Source organism: Anguilla rostrata, chromosome 3 (assembly GCF_018555375.3).
Source record: "Anguilla rostrata isolate EN2019 chromosome 3, ASM1855537v3, whole genome shotgun sequence".
NCBI lineage: Eukaryota > Metazoa > Chordata > Actinopteri > Anguilliformes > Anguillidae > Anguilla > Anguilla rostrata.
Window position 1 is genome coordinate 30,726,638 of NC_057935.1, and position 18,712 is coordinate 30,745,349.

General features: G+C 37.7%; 1 protein-coding gene across 5 annotated transcripts in view; it reads left to right on the forward strand.

The window, feature by feature from the left end:
- The window catches only part of ubr3 (ubiquitin protein ligase E3 component n-recognin 3), a 412,017-nt gene extending 394,349 nt beyond the window's left edge, over window positions 1–17,668 (forward strand). For all 5 annotated transcript variants that reach the window (XM_064329864.1, XM_064329859.1, XM_064329863.1 and 2 more), the window contains 6 exons: window positions 1,118–1,225; window positions 1,430–1,555; window positions 1,660–1,839; window positions 3,930–4,139; window positions 11,160–11,299; window positions 14,339–17,668. In XM_064329864.1, the coding sequence (XP_064185934.1) occupies window positions 1,118–1,225; window positions 1,430–1,555; window positions 1,660–1,839; window positions 3,930–4,139; window positions 11,160–11,299; window positions 14,339–14,456 (882 nt within the window). In that variant the 3' untranslated portion in view covers window positions 14,457–17,668. The remainder of the gene's footprint in view (window positions 1–1,117; window positions 1,226–1,429; window positions 1,556–1,659; window positions 1,840–3,929; window positions 4,140–11,159; window positions 11,300–14,338) is intronic.
- The last annotated feature ends 1,044 nt before the right edge of the window (window positions 17,669–18,712 follow it).

Sequence of the window (18,712 nt, forward strand, 5' to 3'; positions counted from 1 at the left end):
TGTTATGCACATGCTGCACACCAACTTCCAAATCTAAATGAATAGTTTAATCAAACAAAAACGTTTTTGATTGCAGACAACTTTTGCCTTGAAAAGTGTCCTATAGGAGGGCTAATTCAACTCAAAAAGGCCAATATGAATTGCTGTCCCCCTCCATGTAGCAAATCTTAAATGGAAATGGTGATTAAGCCAACACATATTTTGTTTCCTATTGTGGCTTGCTCTTTAAATGTATCAGTCATTATCCAAAGTTTCATTTATACTGTGAGATCACCGGGGAGTTCAGCAACAGCTATTTATCAGCAGCCTATTAAAGCTATATTAGGGAAAGTTACCTGAATGTAAATTGAACTGGTGGACAAACACAACATGATGCTAAATGTTTCCTTCTGGATGCTTCCCTCTTTTCTGGAAGCATATGCCACCCCCCCCCCCCCTCCTGACACAGATAATGGAACGCTCACTCAATTCTCATCATTAACCCTGCAAAAACCCCTGTCCATAGGTGCAGAGGGATTTTTTTGCTTAAATTCTCTGGGAGGCCCTGAGTGGCTGAAGACTTAAATAAAGGAGGGAAAAAGCAAGCCAGGGACATTAAGTTCCATATGCTGAGATAGATAAGACGACTGGCATTTAATAAATGATTTTATTGTCAGCATGACATAAGTTGACTGCTTTACCTCACATACAATATTAGTCAAACCAGTTAGATCTTATCTGATGACATTCAGTGACGTTTCAGCACCTATCAATTGTTAAATATTTTATATTATTAAAGTTATTGCAGGCCCAGCACACTATGCCTAAATTATAATTATACTGTGTATTGTGGAACTGATATTAAGAAGTGCCTGGAAGGCAGCTTGAGATTTGACAAGAATTAAACCATACACTATATGGACCTGCTTTAAGGCTCACAAGGTCACAGGTTTGCCAATCAGTGTCACTTGTCTTTTTAATTATTTCAGTCTTTTTTTTATAATCAAACAGTATTTTAGTGTCAAATTCTGAAATCACCAATATAAGTGTGAAGTCCCATATATTGCATTGCATTCCATGCCAGGTAAGACTGTGGTTTGGTTTCTGGACTTCCATCTTTTTCACCCTTAACCCACAGAATACCTGGAATGGTGAGAAGACTTGGGAGGCCATTCTGAGCTTCGTTATCAGTAAATTGTCCAAGGGAAGGAGTGTTTATGAGGCAGATACTGAGGAGATGTCAGTGGTAAGCCAAATAACACACAAGTCCCAGTTCAACCCTCTTCTCCAGGAGCTTGTGCTCCTTGATATTAATTCAATTTTATAACTGAGCTTGTAATTCAGTGAGTTAGTTTACTAATGAAGTGCTTTCAGTCTGTTCTCCCCAATCTGTGACAACCCACAGTGCAGCTGAGCCCTGTTCTCTGTGTGTGGGTCTCTTCTCCCCCAGCTGAGCTCCAGTGTCTGGTCCCAACAGTCCATTGAGTACAACCTACAGCAGTTCTGCCTGCCCTTCCTGCGCCTTTGTAGTCTCCTACAACACCACCTGTATGGAGACGACCTACCAGGCTGTCCGGTAATTTAAGCATCCCCTCACAACGCTACCCCCACTGCCATGCTGTACATCTGGGCCACCAGCACCACAGCTAATTTGCTCTGCTCTCCTTCCTCCTGTTTCAGAGAGAAAAGGAATTTTCAGTCCTGGCTAGTGGTTTGGGACTATTGTCATCAACCCTTGAGCCATCCAGCAAGTGGAACAGTGCCCATTGTCTGGAGTGGGTGGTGTGCCCTTTTGAGCTGACCTCTCTGTGGTGTGCTGAGGTCACAGGCTTAACAGAGATGCAAGCAGAGCAAACACTGGTAACATCACAAAAGGCTGAGTATTATAATTTTTTTAAATGTGTGGGGCACACTATGAACACCAACAACACAGTCAGGAATCCTTAGTGAATTTGCACAAGCCCTTGCAGGGGTAAAGAAGTAAACAAAAATTATTTAAAAAAAAAAAACACAATATGGAAAACCGTTCTTGAAACCAGTTTTGACAGTTTCTGCATAGAAATGTTATATCCTTTCTTTGAATTGAGATTCAGGTGGTGTGATTCATTTTATTATTTTTTTATTCTGTTTTCACTGGAGCTGAGGAAGGATTAGCAAAGTCACAGCTTCCAATTACTTCTGAGAGACAGTGAGAGTCCTTTTGTGCTCTCTACAGCCACTAAATCACAAAATCAGGGATTACTTCAAAATCAATAGATTTCTTGCTTGAGGAGAGAGGAAAAGTGAACGTAATATACTATCCTTATTGCTATTGCTATGATCTGTGCAAGTCTGGTCATCAACCATACCCCTTCATGAATATTCATCTGTAAAGCAACTATTTTTAGATTAGAAAACACAAGAAAATGTCAGAAATATAGTTAGAGTAAGCATCTGATTAGTATTGACAGATACAGTGAGCTCCCTAATGTTTGGGACACAGATTTATTTTTTATTTTTTGATTCGGCTCTGTACTGCACAATTTTAGATTTTTAACCAAACAGTTCATTTATGGTTAAAGTGCACATTATCAGCTTTTATTCTGGGGTATTTTTATACACCATGTTGATATAGCACTTTTATACATAGCTGCCCCATATTAGGGAACATAATGTTTGGGACAAATTTAATTTATGTAAATGAAAGTAATCATGTTTAATACTTTGTCCAGTATCCTCTGCATGCAATGACTGCTTGAAGTTTGTGACCCGTAGACATCACCAAATGCTGCTTATCCTCTCTGGTGATGCTCTCCCAGGCCTGTACTGCAGCCATCTTGAGCTCCTGCTTGTTTGGGGGCTAGTTGCCTTAAGCTTTCTCTTCAAAATATGAAACACATGTTCAATTGGATTCAGATCGGGTGAATGACTAGGCTAGCCAAGAATTTTCCTGTTTCTGGCTCCTTAGTTGCTGTAGCATTATGTTTGGGATCGTTGTTTTGCTGTAGGATGAAGCGCCATCCATTTAGTTTTGGAGGCACTTGAGAAAATAAGATGTTTATGTACACATCATAATTTAGTCTGCTGGTGCTATCAGCAGTTATGTCATTAATGAAGACAAGTGGGCCAGTATCTGTGGCAGCCTTGCATGCTCAACCGATAACACCCCACCACCATGTTTCACAGATGAAGGGAGGTGCTTTAGATCTTGGCCAGTTCCTTTTGGTCTTCACACTTTGTGCTTACCATCACTCTGATACAAATAATTCTTGGTTTCATTTGTCTACAAGACCTGTTTCCAAAACTCTGCAGGCTTTTTAGGCACTTTTTAGCAAACAGTAACCTGTAAGAGTTTCTGGTCTTTTGGCCAGGTGTTTGGGGTTTTTTCTTAATTATGGTGAGAATTCATTGGTCATCAACTGTAGAGATCTCACCTAGCTTCCCAGTCCCTTTGTGGTTACTGAGCTCACCAGTGTTCTTTCTTCTTAAAGATGCTGCAAACAGTCTTTTGGCAAGCCTAACATTTGGCGTGTGACTTCCTTGACTTTAATTGGCACAACTCTGGGTCTCATATTGACAAACGCCAATAACAGACTCCAAGGGCAATCAAAAGCCTAGAATCAGGAGTAGATACTGAACATTCTTATACCTACACTAAGGAAGCAATTGAATCCACCTGACTCATAAGAAACACCTGTGAAGCAATTTTTCCCAAACATGGTGCCCTGAAATAGGGGGACTATGTATAAAAAGTGCTGTATTTTCTGCATGGTGAAGCCAAAATGCCTTTAACCACATGTAAAAAAATTTTATTACAAAATAAATTCTAAGTCAAATAAAGGGGAAAAAAAGTCTTTGTCCCAGTCATTATGCAGTTCACTGTATATGGCTCTTGCAAAAAGGGAAGTGGCCGAAATGCATGTGGCCAGGGCTGTTACTAGGCATGTTTTTCTTCTTTGCCCTTCTCCAAGGCCCTTCTTGTCCAGGATCCTCATTGGGCTGGCCCCCACCTCCTCCAGCTACCTGAAAACTACAATGCCATCTTTCAGTACTACCACAGGAAGTCCTGCACAGTTTGCAGCAAAGTTCCCAAGGATCCAGCCGTTTGTCTCGTCTGTGGAACCTTTGTCTGCCTCAAGGGCCTATGCTGTAAGCAGCATAGTTACTGTGAATGTGTTTTGGTAAGTGGGAGCTGTATTGAAACAGTGGAAACAATTATATTTTTATTATTAGAATTATTAGTTGTAGCAGCAGCGGCAGCAATATAATTAGTCATCATAGTAGCGATATCAGTAGTAGCAGTAGAACTCTTATCTCAAGCAGTTTGCAGGGCTATCAAGGCATGGGCACAAATATCCTGCATATAATTAATATACAGTAGAACCCCAAAGATGGTAATTCTTCAACAAACGATCAATTCTGATTGGAAAATAAGCTCCATATTAATACAGCCAAACATAGAGGGTGTATAAAAAAGAGGGTATATAAAAAATTGTGATAATGTATTTAACTAGCTTTGCACTGTAAAACATTTTTCTCTTTTTTGCATTTTCTTTTTTGAATTAAGTCAGCTTTAGGGCTTTTTAAGTAGTATGAATTAAATTCCATAATTGAACTAAACTCAGCTAAATTAAGTACAGATTACTAATTGTATCCAAATGATTAATTTGGATAAACTTCATTTTCTTTGTAAATTACACCCAATCACACATGTTTAAACTTAAACCTATGGTCAGTAAAATTTGTAAAAGTTGTATCAATTTCTACTTGAGGTACCCAAATTAAAATGTTTAATAAGATGTTCAATCTTCATGCAGTTTCTATGTTAAAAATACTTAGGATAAGAGAATTGGCTTTACACAGCATAGACTTACATGTTAAATACCTTCGCGCACAACCCCTAGTGGCCTGTACGCTGGCATCATGAGATTGCTCAGCTCAGACAATCTGTGTTCCTGCAGCCAAACTATGAGTAGAAATGACAAGCTCTGTTTTCTACATTTCTTAGTTGATACACAACAACTATGCAAAATACGGCCACCGTTGTCGCGTAGATCATCCATTTATCAAGCACCTTCTCCCTGCACCTTCTCCCTGCAGTCTCATCTGCAACTAAACCCTGAAGCATGATACACTGAAAAATAGTGTCCATCTGGGAGTTCATAAAAATGTTATTTCACCAAAAATTTGTATTCCTTCTTTGCAACAATATAAAACCAACAATAGTCTGAAGGTATGCCAATACGCTGGTGAAAAACGCTGCTCACTGAACTGTGAAGTAAACAAGGGGAGTGTACCACATCTTTATACTATCAATATCTGCAACTAACTAAGGAATAAATATACAATTCTGGGCTTTACACTAAGATGTCCCTTTAAAGATTCAATGGTCATTTATTGTCTTGAACAATCTATTTGAGAAATAAACATGCAAATAGAAAGCAGGGGTAGGCGTTTACCACACACAAAACCATTTTACACCATTATACTTGTAAGTTTGTTCTTGTTTGATTGCTAACTGTTTTATCCAGTAGAGGACCATATAAGGTTTCCAACAGCGTATTGCATGTTTAATTTGAAACTAGGATTATAACAAGGATTGAGAGCCCTGTGCAACAGCTTGAACTGTTGCACCAGCACAATTTTGTGCAGCCAGCCATAATGTTACACAGTAATATACAATCACTTGTTGAGTAGGGCTGTCAAAAAAATATTCGAAGTTCGAAAACTATTCGAAAATCTTTTTTTTTTTTTTTTTAAGTTCGAACCTAAATTTGAACATTCGTATATTAGTTTTGGATCCCACGTTTTGCAATAAACATGAATATACAGGCTTTAATTTCGTGCAGCGAATCATGTTCATGCACACAAAGTTCATTTCCTGTGCTAACGTTACTTCTCCTCTGTCAACAAAAAACGTTCTGCCCTGGATCCAGAGCAAGTGGATCGTCTGGTTTTCCTTGCCAATAACCTCCGGTGATACTTTCAGCTCCATGGACACCGAACGTTACTGGTCAGCTAGCCTCGCGAGCCAGTCTCTTTTTTCACTTCGTTCAACAGGTCTGGTCAGCTCACAATTTAGGCTAAATAATGTACCCATGGCAGGCTATGTTTCCTTTCTTTTCTGAAGATTTTGATAAAATTGGATGATGAAAGAAGTTTAACAAACTGAACAGAGTAAGCAATTTATGTTGTTTTAGGTTACTGGTATTAGCCGTTCGAATAGTTTTTGTGTTAAGAAATAAACAGGGATTTCCTATAAACAATCATTTCCCTATTATTGTGATTAATAAATGCGAGTTGTGGCAAATTACATCCATGAGAAAGTGATTTATTCATTTGCGCATTAGGCTGTAGAAACTGCAGGGGGCTCATTTATAAAATGAACTTGCGTGCATACGCAGTGAGGACCTGACGTAGAGCCACAACCGTGTTGAAAATTTATAAATCACTACTTTGACGTGATTTTCTACGTACGCGCCACAAAGTTGATCTAAAATACGTTTTATAAATGAGGCCCCAGATGTAGTAACCTAGTATGAAAGTTCAACGATGTCCTCTATTCTACTGCCCGCTTGTGGAAAACAACGCGCAGGCCGGTTTAGAGGGAGCGTCACGTGCATATTGCGCCCGACAATAAGCAGCTTATTTTTGTGAATTATAGGCAAATGATATTTGAATATATTCGAACTCTAACTAATTACAAAAGCTAATATTCAAACTCAATTTCATGGTACTTTTGACAGCCTTATTGTTGAGGCGTAATTTTGTTTTTTTACTTACAGTTTTGCGCGTTCGGCATTTTGACCAAGTTTAATGTTAGCTACCTTGCTAACAAGACAACAAACCGACTAACAGTACAGACGGCTGTCAAATTAAACTGTATAATCAGCCTTGCACTTCGGTCCAGTAGCTAACGTTACCGGTCATATAGAAACTGGCGAAAGATAATGACTGTTTTCATGGCTTGTATATCAATTTTCTTAATCATTCAATCAATCAAATTTCATTTATATAGTGTATTTCACAACAATTGTCACACTACACTTCACAGACAACCCTGGCCTAGACCCCCACAGGAGCAAGCCTAAAGCAACAGTGGCAAGGAAAACCCCCCTGTGGTAGATGGGGAGAAACCTCAGAAGGAACCAGGCTCAAGGGGGAAACCCATCCTCCACTGGTCAGCTCAGGGAAAAAAAAAAGTGAGCTAGCCCTATATATCCTCTACAGACATACAGACAATTAGTAAGTCTGTCGTGTACAATAGCCCATTAAAAAATTTTAAAATATGAAATACACTTTCATGTATTTGCCATTCATGGTAAAGGAAAAATGATTAAATCCATATGTGTTTCTTTCAGCTAGAAAGTGTGTTTGCATGCATGTATGTGTATGCATGTCTCTCAGCCTACATTTATATGAATTACTATTATCACTAACTCATAACAAACAGAGTACAAAAAGAAATTATATCTGATGAAAAACAGAAATGCTAAGTTACTCACACATACAAAGCACTGTCTATAACTCATTCATTCAAATCTAGGCCTGCCATTAAAAGTATTGATATGAAAATTGCGCCAAGTTACATGAAACAATATTGCCTATCTTAGCTCAGACAAATTAAACAAGCTTTATTCCAAAGTAGTGCAACCCAGTGTTTCCTACATTGTTATAGTAAGTTGGCCCTGTGTGTACAAGCGTACAGTGCATTAATGGGACAAACATATGCATGGATAGGTTTGTAAGCAGACCTGGGTCAAATACGTATTTGTTTTGGATTCAAATATTTTTCTACGATTTATTGATCTTGTCTGGTGTATTGGAACCAATGAACTACTCTCAAAAAGTGCTAACCCCGCCTTCTGGTCATATTGGCAGGCTCAATTACACCAGTACAGGCAAGATCAACCAATCACAGAAAAGTATTTGAATCCAAAACAAATACGTATTTGATCCAGGTCTGTTTGTAAGATTCTATATTTATTTAATATTGAATTATAGGCCTCAATATGTGTAATTTTGATCTGTATTTATGTATTTACCCCCATAATATTTTTTCTAATACATAAAAAATATTTATGAATTTTTTTATATTTAAAAAATTTTACCAGTTTTTTATATGTGATTTTTCTGTATTTTATTTCAAACTAAAGGAGAACAACTTCATTTTTTTCATTTTCAACAAGAGAATTGTTACTATTGTAAATCATACTTGTCTTGCTTTATTTAAGCCATTTTCCAAGTCTGTGATGCTCACATCTGGAGTTATAAAGCCTTAAATGGGTGAGGATCTGTACAAAGGGATTAAATTACAAATTTACAATAAATTATTAAGTAAAAATCTGGACTCCCACATATCCTGGAAATTCTGGAAAATGTGGAAATTTAGAGACTAGCGTTTTAGCCCTGAGAGTGCATATTTTTCAGTATTTTTTCTCAGCTGAGATCACATGGTAGTGTGATGTTTTGATAGTTCATCGCTGTAAGTTAAGGGGGTTTCACACCTGATCAGGCACTCGACACGTCCTATTCATTGTCTTTGGGCAGACTGCACAGAGCATGATGGAAGCAGTCCGGCAAGTGGTGTGGTGCCATCGCTGGGTCTGTATTTACACAGAATGTAAACCATCTTTGTTCCATGCAAATGAAGGCGTCCAACATAACTGGCTCTGGTTCATGAAACTTGGATCAAACTTTCAAAGTAGGTGTTGCAGATCAAATATGAACCAATATTCAGTAACTACATTGCTTATTTCTCACCTCAAATAATAATAATAATAATAATAAGAATAAGAATAATAAACCTTTATTTGACTAGGAAGTCACATTGAGATTAAAACCTCTTTTAAATATTTTCAGAAATGTATTTGAGTGGATAGCTTAAAAAGAAAGTTTATCGAACCTCTGCCATATTGTTCTATTTTGAAAACACTACTTAAAAATATGTTTGCTGTAATCATGCTGTATTCCCACTCTTAAATCTCAGTGTTCTTTTCTTTCACTCCATTATTTTAGCTAGCCATTGGATATTCATCCCTTATTCAACTGTGCCATGATCTTGTTGCGGTGATTCAGTTCAGTCTTTAATTAGATCAGTTTAATCATTTTATTACCTGTTTTTATGTAATTGTCTGCAATATACCACAGTAACCACAATACAAACACAGGACTTTTGTTAATGGCGTGCATAGTGATATCTGATGTAATGTGGTTTATGAGGGTAAATAAACCTTTCAGACAAGAAAAGCAGCTAATTAACCCCTTTGCACAGATACCATATCTGGGCAATCCTCACCAATTTACCGGCTGTTCTATTTAAGGCTTTATAACTGTGAGCTGCACTGACCATTGGAAAATGGCTTAAATGAAGCAAGACACTTTACCATTTAGATTTGATTACATTCATAATTTAGGTAGAAATAAAAAAATTATTTGCCACAAATGATCTTGGTGACAATGCAAAAGTTGTTCTCCTTTAGTTTGAAATTAAATACTGAGAGATCACCTATATAAAACAGGTCAACTATGCATGTCCTGGATCATAAACTCCTTCACCACGAGTATTTTGAGGGTGATATGCAGAACTACTAAAAATCTATGAAGCAAAAAGTAAGCAGTGTACCCTGGTGTCCCTTAGCGTCTGCAAATCTGTCCAAAATGTATAAATTGAGCATTGCTGTAAATCATAATATAATATGAAAGGTTGTTTAGGCCATTAATCATACTTCCTCTCACAAACACCATCATACTCTCTCACACACACCTCTATACCCTCTCACATACACCGTCATACTCTCTCACAAACACCATTATACTCTCTCACATACACCATCATACTCTTTCACATACACCATTATACTCTCTTACACATATCATTATACTCTCTCAGAACACACCACCGTAGAGAATAGTAGTGTGTGATTATTTTCAATGCCATTGCCATTCCGTACTAACTAGCTAGTGGTGTTAGTTAGCTCCCAATACATATGTGCTGAGCATTATTAGCAAAGGCTAACAGTTGTCTCTTATGACCAATGCAATTATAACAATATCAGACATGACACAATGTAAATAAGTGAAATGTTACAATTCTAGCAATACTTCATGATTCCTGTTCTTCTGATGCACTCCCCAGATAATTTGCTAATGAGTTGGAAAAATAAAAAAATAAAATCCTAAAACCAAAGAAAAAAAAACAATTACGCATCAACGAGTGCTTGTATATTACTGTGTAATGTTATGGTTGAATGTACAATGCTGTGCCGAAGCAACCACTCAGACAGATATGCAGGGCTCTCACTCTTTGTAATAAAAATGAAACATGCCATATACCATTGGAAAGTGGGTACTGTCCTCTACACCATAAAATAACTATTAATTAAATCAGAACAAACTGAAAGGAGCTATACCAACATAAAATGCAAGTGGGGTTTTGCACATGACCATTGTAAATACCTGTTTCTGCTTTCTTTTTTCTGTGTTTATTTCTCAAGCGGATTGTTCAAAGCAATAAATGACCACTGAATCTTGAAAGGGATGTCTTTACATGTAAAACCAGTGGTAAGATTGTATATTTATTATACATTATTTCCATATTTAGTCACAGATATTGATAGCAGAATAATGTGGTGTAATTCCACAAAAAATCCCTCATGTTTATTTAGCTATTAAATGAACAGTGTTTATGACCACTACATCGGCATGCCTTCAGGTTATTGTCGGCTTGTTACTATGACGGAACACAAATTTTTGGTGGTGAAACAATGATTTCATGAACTCCCAGATGGACGTTATTGTTCACTGCTCATGCTTGAAGGGAGTGAGTGCAGGGAGGGGGTGCTTGTTGTAGTGTGTTGTTCACTAATAAAGCAAAAATACAGAATTTGTTATTTCCACTCACAGTTTAGTTGCAGGAGCAATGAATGTCTGAGTTGAGCAATCTCAGCCGCTGACATGCCAGGAACTGGGGGGCTTGCACAAAGGGGTTAATATTTATTCTAAATACCATGGTATAAACTGAAAAGACCACTCCAAGCTGTGCAGTTTGTATGATCAATACATGCATCTTTAGTGGGAACAGCACTGGGCCTCAGCGTCCTGCTGCATTGTCACCCCAGACGTGCGTATATATCATGAGAACCGTAGGGCTTGTTATTTAGTTCAGGCTTGATAGTGAGGATGAATATGTTCCTCTTTAGCACTCCCAGAACTGTGGGGCAGCAACAGGGATCTTCCTCCTGATCAACGCCTCTGTCATCATCATTATCCGAGGCCACCGCTTTTGTTTGTGGGGCTCAGTTTACCTGGATGCCCATGGAGAAGAGGACCGAGACCTTCGGTAACAAAAACATATGTACACTCATGTTATTTACAGCATACTCACTGCTCCCCTTCTTAATACCACAGCTATAGTTTCAAGTTTCATACTTTAAAACCTTGCACTTAATCTAAATTGACACAAACAACTTTGTCAGAACCAAATACCTAAAATGTTCTTACATCAAAAATGCCCACTACACTGTACTATGCCTTTATTGCGATTGCCAGCCACATACTTCCTGCATCACAGCTGGTGGCTGCTCCCCTGCACAGTCCTGAAGAAGAGTTAATGTTAATTTGGAAGTCTATAAATAGAGTTTGCCTCAATGTTTCTCATTCCAGGATTTCGTGATGTAGACAGAAACCGCTATGCTTCAATTCAGAGATGTGGACTCGAGTCATTGTGACTTGGACTCGAGTCGACTCGAGTCACTGTTTTGATGACTTGCAACTTGACTTGACAGAAAATAAATGACTTGGACTTGGAAGTTAAAGACTTGTGACTTGACTTGACTTGAGACATGATGACTCGAATGACTTGTTTGTGTTCATTTTATGTTTTCAGTTTAAATATTATATTAAATATAAAATATTAAAATGTTCAATGTTGTCAATGTTCACATTACAAGTGTCAGTGTAACGTTACCTGGTATGCGAGCGCACACTGGGAATGGCATTGGCATAATTGGATGACTACCCTCCCTGTCAGTCACGCTCCTCGCTACCTGACCTTTTTTTCAACGAGAAGCACTCGTTACACCCTCCCGCCCTAGACTATTTCTGGTTACATTATGATCAGATCAGATCATCATGGCGGCCGCGACTGTGCCAAGAGTCATCACTTTCAGATTCAGAAATTTCACATGTGAAGGAAAAAGGCGAACTGCTGAATGCAAGACCTGCTCATCAAAGATTTCTGACAGCCAGACTACAATATCAAACTTTGTTCGTCATTTGAAGGCTCATTCTGATCGGTAGCCAGATACAATCTGTTCTCTCACAATTCCATAGCTAGCTAACGTTAGCTTGATATAATACAATCTGTTCTGTCACAGCTCCGTAGCTAGCTAACGTTAGCCTGATATGATACAATCTGTTCTCTCACAACTCCGTAGCTAGCTAACGTTAGCCAAGTTCTGTAACATTAACGTTACGTTAGTTAACGTTAGCTACAAATTGAGGCTAAAGACTGGATACTGCAGATAAGACTGCAGTATCTTGGGGGGGGGGGGGGAAGTGACTTGACTTGGGACTTGCCTAAGAAAAAATGACTTGGGACTTGCTTGAGACTTGGACCAAATGACTTGAGTCACATGTCTGCTTCAATTTAGGTTTTTATATTTCTTTGGTTGTTTTTTGATTGGTGTTAATGCAGTTAATTGAACACTGAGTGCAAAAATGCAGGAGAAGGGCAGAAAGGGATGCGGTAATCATAGGCAAAGTTTGACGTTTAAAGGGGGAGGGGGGGTTATTGACATTCGCAAACTGGGGTTGAAGTATTACTTTCAAATTGCTCATGCAGAAGGGATAAAGGTACTGTCCATGAAAGTAATGTGTTCCTGAAATGACAGAAATAGGCCCCAGACCACCCCAACCTTTTATTTTACTTTCAACTGGCTGAATAACTTTATTAACATTTTTTAAAAGCATTTTTGCCTGGACAATAGCCACTAAATTGTAGACGGTTATACCTTGCATTTTGTAATTTTGTAATCCTGCTGTTAAAAATGTAACATTCTTTATGTAAAATGCACCCACTCCAGCTCCTGAATGGCATGATAGGAATTAAACATTAGAGCTGTGATTCCACAACTGCTAAATTTACCACAGAATTTGCATTCTTCCAAAGTCTTGTTTAAAGAGAATCTTACATGTGGATACAGTAGTACGGTGTGGAAGTTTGTTAAGTTCAGTTTAATGCTGAATTCAGCGGAGTGAATGCTCTTCTTACGCAATGATTTTTAACATAATATAGTTTTTTTTTACTTGAAATGCATTTGGCCATTTACTTCTCTGGGTATGCCTATGATTAATAGACTATAATTACCATAGCTTTTTGTACACAGCAGAATATCAGAAAGTTTGCCAACTGATTTCCGGTATAAACAATCCTAAAGAAACGCCATGCATCATTTTATTTTCTTTTTGGAAGGATATAAAGAAAGCAATTATTGGGAACAAACTGGAAATCAATACGTTTAATGGTTTGGAAGATAACTCCATAATACACCATGCTCTAGAGGGTTAATCACTGGTTACACAACAGTCCCAATTTTTAAAGAAGTAAAATGTAATTAAGCTTACTTACTGCTGTAAACACATTCTTTATTAAAGAGAAAAACACTTGTCATTAAATAAGAATGGGGAATTTCTGGGATCTGGGTGGAAAGTTGATTATAGAGAACACAAGGAAAGACACCTGAGAGGTGAAGTTTGCTTACACAGATTGGGAAAAAACCTGACAGGTTTCAACATGCTGTAAGCACATTAAACTGTAAGCTACTTGACGTGAGAAGCATTTTAATGGCTAAACCTTGATTTTTTTTAAAAGAAAGAGAACAGGGCTTTATTTAATGTGGAATCTTTTGTATTGTGGAAAATGTTCATTTTTTAAACAAAATTATTGTTATTTAGAGGGTTTAAATATTAAGGTGATGGCTTATGAGAGCGGCTAGCTCTTTAAGGACTGCTCTAGTGCACAGAAGGGTGTTGTGGTCTAAGAATCAATTTCAACTGTGCCAGTGTTAACTGGCCAGTAGCCCTGCATGGCAACACATGAATGGCAGTAGCCTCATTGTTTTCTAGTGACCTCTGCTAGTTGATCAGGTGTCCACGGTTTGCTTGGTAAAGCTTCAAATGGAGCATTTTCCTTTTATTCATGTCTGTACAAGCTGGGCTTTTGGGCTGTGTGAGAAAAGAAGCATCTGGCAACATCATGTGCTTCAGAGGAGTGTGTGTTCTTGTCTACACTCTCACGGATCGCCTGTGGAGAAAATGGAGAATGAGCCCAAGATTAACATATTAACAGATTTCTTTGTTTATCTTCTCCTTCCTGCAGTCGCGGCAAGCCTCTGTTCCTTTGTGAGGAAAGGTACCGAGTTCTGGAACAGCAGTGGGTGTCCCACACTTTTGACCACATCAACAAACGCTGGGGGCCCCACTACAATGGACTGTAACATATCGTTCTGCGTACAAATAGCCTTGCCAGCACGTGTCAGCTCCTATGGAATACTTTGGTAACGTGTTGTGCAAAATAAACAGACACACACCAGAGGGCACGTTGCCAGTGTGGCATGTGAAATTTGGTGTACAATCATGCCTGAGGACTAACAGTGTATCCTATGTCTATATAATCAAGTGTATATTTCAAAAGAGAAGAGACAAAGCATTAGAAACTGTTTCTGAAAGCACAACTCCAACAATTTGCTTAAAAGGTATTTTTGATAAGGAGGACTTTCATTACACAGTGAAAACATTGGATCAGCAGCTATGAATTTTTCTGGTGACCAACTTTCTCCAAATTGTGTTAATCAGCTGAGTAAAACCTTGAAGAGCATGGGCAAGAGTATGTACCAGAAGATGGTACTAAAATAATAAAAAAATAGGCCCTTTCATTAAATATACTCATTTTTTGTCTCCATATACTGTAAGTTCACATACATCGTCCACAGTGGCAATCTTGTGCCCTTCCCAAAAAAAATTTCTGTAGATTTAAGGCTGTACCTGTGAGTTGTCTTTCAGAAGTGTGTTTGTAGGCAGGTAATGGTAGGCAATATAGTTCCCACTCATGAGTACAGAATCTATTGCAAGTCAGCAAAAAACAAAACCACTCTAAGGTCTAGTTGCAGTTCATCCTCAGGAATATTTCATTTTTTATTGTAGATTAAAATAAAAAGGTTATTTACATACATGCTGCTTTTCATTGGAAAACAATAAATCAATATAACAAAAAACATTTTGTTGATGGTACTTGGTTAACTGTGATCATTTTTGCTTGACATAGAACAAGTGATTGCAGTCCTGCTTTTTGTAAAGCTATGTGGGGGGGCAGTGCACAACCAAACTACTTTCAGACTCAGTCCACCAGCTGGTGTAGAGGGCTAGACTGTGTGTTGAGGTTATGAACAGACACTGTTCAAGCTGACTGCATCTCCACACCCAGTCAGTTTTCACCCTCTCTACTCCTGTGGAATGAGATGCTTACTTGTTATTCTAATGTGTTAAAATTTTAATAAAACAAAAAAATATAACAATAAGTCCTAGTGCTCATGTCTCATGTTTCTATTGCTCCTATGGATTTTACTAGCCTCAATCCAATTTTTCTAGGAATGCACAACCTCTTTATCTATCTATAAGTAGTTATCACCACCCGATCACCATTGGTTTTTATTGTATTTTTTTACAGAATTTTCCTTTTAATATTTTGACCTGGTTGTACTAATCTTCTTCACTTCACCACCAGAGGAACATTTAGTGAAAATTGCCTTTACCTTTATCCTGATGAAATGGCCAGGCTAGCTGTGTTGCCCATGAGACCTGTTGTATTTAATAAATGTTATTAATAATGCTTTTTAAACACTGAAAACAAAAAAACTGTTGATTTCATTTGATGTGTTTTGTCTTATGGGTTGTTTTTTTTAGATGCCATTATTTTAGGAGTTTTTATTGACTGTGTTGAAATCCGTGTATGGATAGCTTTACAGCAAATTAAGAGCATAATCTAAGCACATACAGTTGAGGCCAAAAGTTTACATACACCAGGCTAAAGACATTCAAACTCATTTTTTCACAACTCCACACATTACATGTTACCATACATTTCCTGTGTTAAGTCAATTAGGGTATCTACTTTATTTCCATAAGAGGTCATTTCAAAATAATGGCTAAGAGATTTATTTCAGCTTTTATGTACTATATCAGATTTTCAGTGGGTCAAAAGTTACATACATACGCTTTGTTAATATTTGGTGCATTGACTTTTAATTGCTTAGCTTGAATCAAACGCTTGGGGTAACCTTCCACATGCTTCTCACATCTGGAATTTTTGCCCATTCCTTCTGACAGAACTGGTGTAACTCAGTCAGTGGATGTAAACTTTTGACCCACTGGAATTATGATATAGTGAATTAAAGCTGAAATAAATTGTCTCTAATTGATTGTTTTCAAATTACCTCTGATGTGAACAAAGTAGATGCCCTAATTGACTTGCCAAAAGAAATGTAAGGTAACATGAAAATTGCGGAGTAGTGAAAAATTGCATTTGAATATATTTAGCCTAGGTGTACGTAAACTTTTGGCCTGAACTGTAGACTACTGTTCAATAGTTTGGAATCACTGAAATGTCTGAAGTTTCTGAAAGAAATTGATACTTTCATTCACCATGGTAGCATTAAATTGATCAAAAAATAAAGCCAAGACATTGAAAATGTTACAAATTGCTATTACTGTTTGAAATAACTAATAAAATAAAATTTTCAGTCATCAGTCAATTGTTGTTGAGAGATGAAGACTATTCCAAGTGTCAGATTGCCAATAAACTTCATACAATGGTGTGCACTACTGTCTTGAAAGAAGGGATAAAACTGGATCAAACCAGAGCAGAAAGAAGTGGAAAGCCCAGATGCATGACTGTGCAAGAGGACAAGTACATCAGAGTCTCTGGTTTGAGAAACAGACACCTCACAAGTCCTCAGCTGGCAGCTTCATTGAATAGTACTCACCAAACATCAGTTTCATCTGCAACAGTGAAGTGGCAACTCAGGGATGCCATCCATAAAACTCTTTTCCAATCATCAACCGTCCAAATCCTTGTGTTGTTTTGCTAATTTTAGCGTTGTTTTTTCCAGTTTCAGAAGTGGCCAGCATCCTGAAGCAATCTCTTCACTATTGCAGATGAAAGTGATGTTTGCCGAGTACTATTCAATTAAGCTGCCAGTTGAGGACCTGTGAGGTGTCTCTAGACAGAGAGTCTGATGTACTTATGGCATAGTTGTGCATCTGGGCCTTCCACTTCTCTTTCTGTCCTGGTGAGATCCATTTTGGTCTCTTCTATCAAGACAGTAGTGCATCTTTGTATGAAATCTTGAGTTTCTTGGCAATCCGACGCTTGGAATAGCCTTCATCTCTCAAAACAACAATTGGCCAACAAATTCCTCGAGAAAGTTGTTTGTTTTTGGACTTTAGAAATGTCAGTGTACTATGTAATGGGAGTGCTTTCTCTAGTACCAAATTAGCACATTAGCATAAATACTCAAGGATGAGGTATCACAGTGTGCTGTCAGTATACTGGAGTAATGATGAAAATGGGGCTTTGCAATCATATATAAAGATTGAATTTAAAAACAGTTATTTCAAACAATAATAAAAGTATCAATTTCCTTCAAAAACAGTAGTTTATATCATGAAATATACATTGCATATGTTATGTTGAGAATATTTGAGTTCAGCATCTTTAATGCAGCACTGTTTTAGTTAATCATTTTGAAATTACAGATCGAGTATAACCCGTTGTGCCTGACTTCATTTTCACTTTTACAAGGATAGATATATTGTTTTGGTCTGTTTTCATGCCTTTTTTTGAATGAAAATGCTTGATAATCCCCTGGTCTGACCAGCATCACCTTATCATGAGAGGATGTAACTTTTACTGGAAGGAAGAAAGAACTTGAATTTATCTCTTCAATTTATGCTCATTTGTTGACTCCACAATTTGTCTTCTGAGTTAACTTTTGAGCGGTCCTTATTGCATTGAACATTTACACAGAAATACTTTAAGTAAGGGTGTACATTGTATTTTGAAAGCTTGAGTGTTTATGTGCTTCTGTATGAATGAACAGAAGACAGTACTTTACTGTAGGTGCTGACTAGCTTTTTGATTGGGCTCAAAGTGTGATTTAGACATTTAAAGCAAGATGTAACATATGTGAATAAAAAATTAAATGTATGCCGCTTCCCTTTGTGTTTTTAAGAAATAAGCTCTAAGACGCTGCCAGTTATTTGCGCAATATTGCATTTTAGGTCCATGCTGATCATTGAGGGTATTAAATGGCATGACAATGCCAGATAATTGATTAAGACTTAATCACATAATCTTTGCTGTGTCCACTTTAGCCATTTAATATAATTACTCCTTGGGATCTGTGCAGTCAGAATTGAGGCAAGCTCCATGGAAATGCTCTAAACAAGCTTTTTAGTACGCCGCACACATACCATCCTCCATTTACAATACTGTGTGTGTGTGTGTGTGTGCGTAATGTTGTTCCTCACTGAATGATTTTACTACAGACAAGGAAAACCATTCCCTTTGACAGTTGACTGTTCAGCCATTTTCTGTGACCTGTCTGTTCTGCCATTCTGTTTTTCTGCTCAAAGGTGTGCAGAATGCACACAGGGTTTATTTTTTAATGGGCTCTCTGTTGGTGATTGCTGTCAA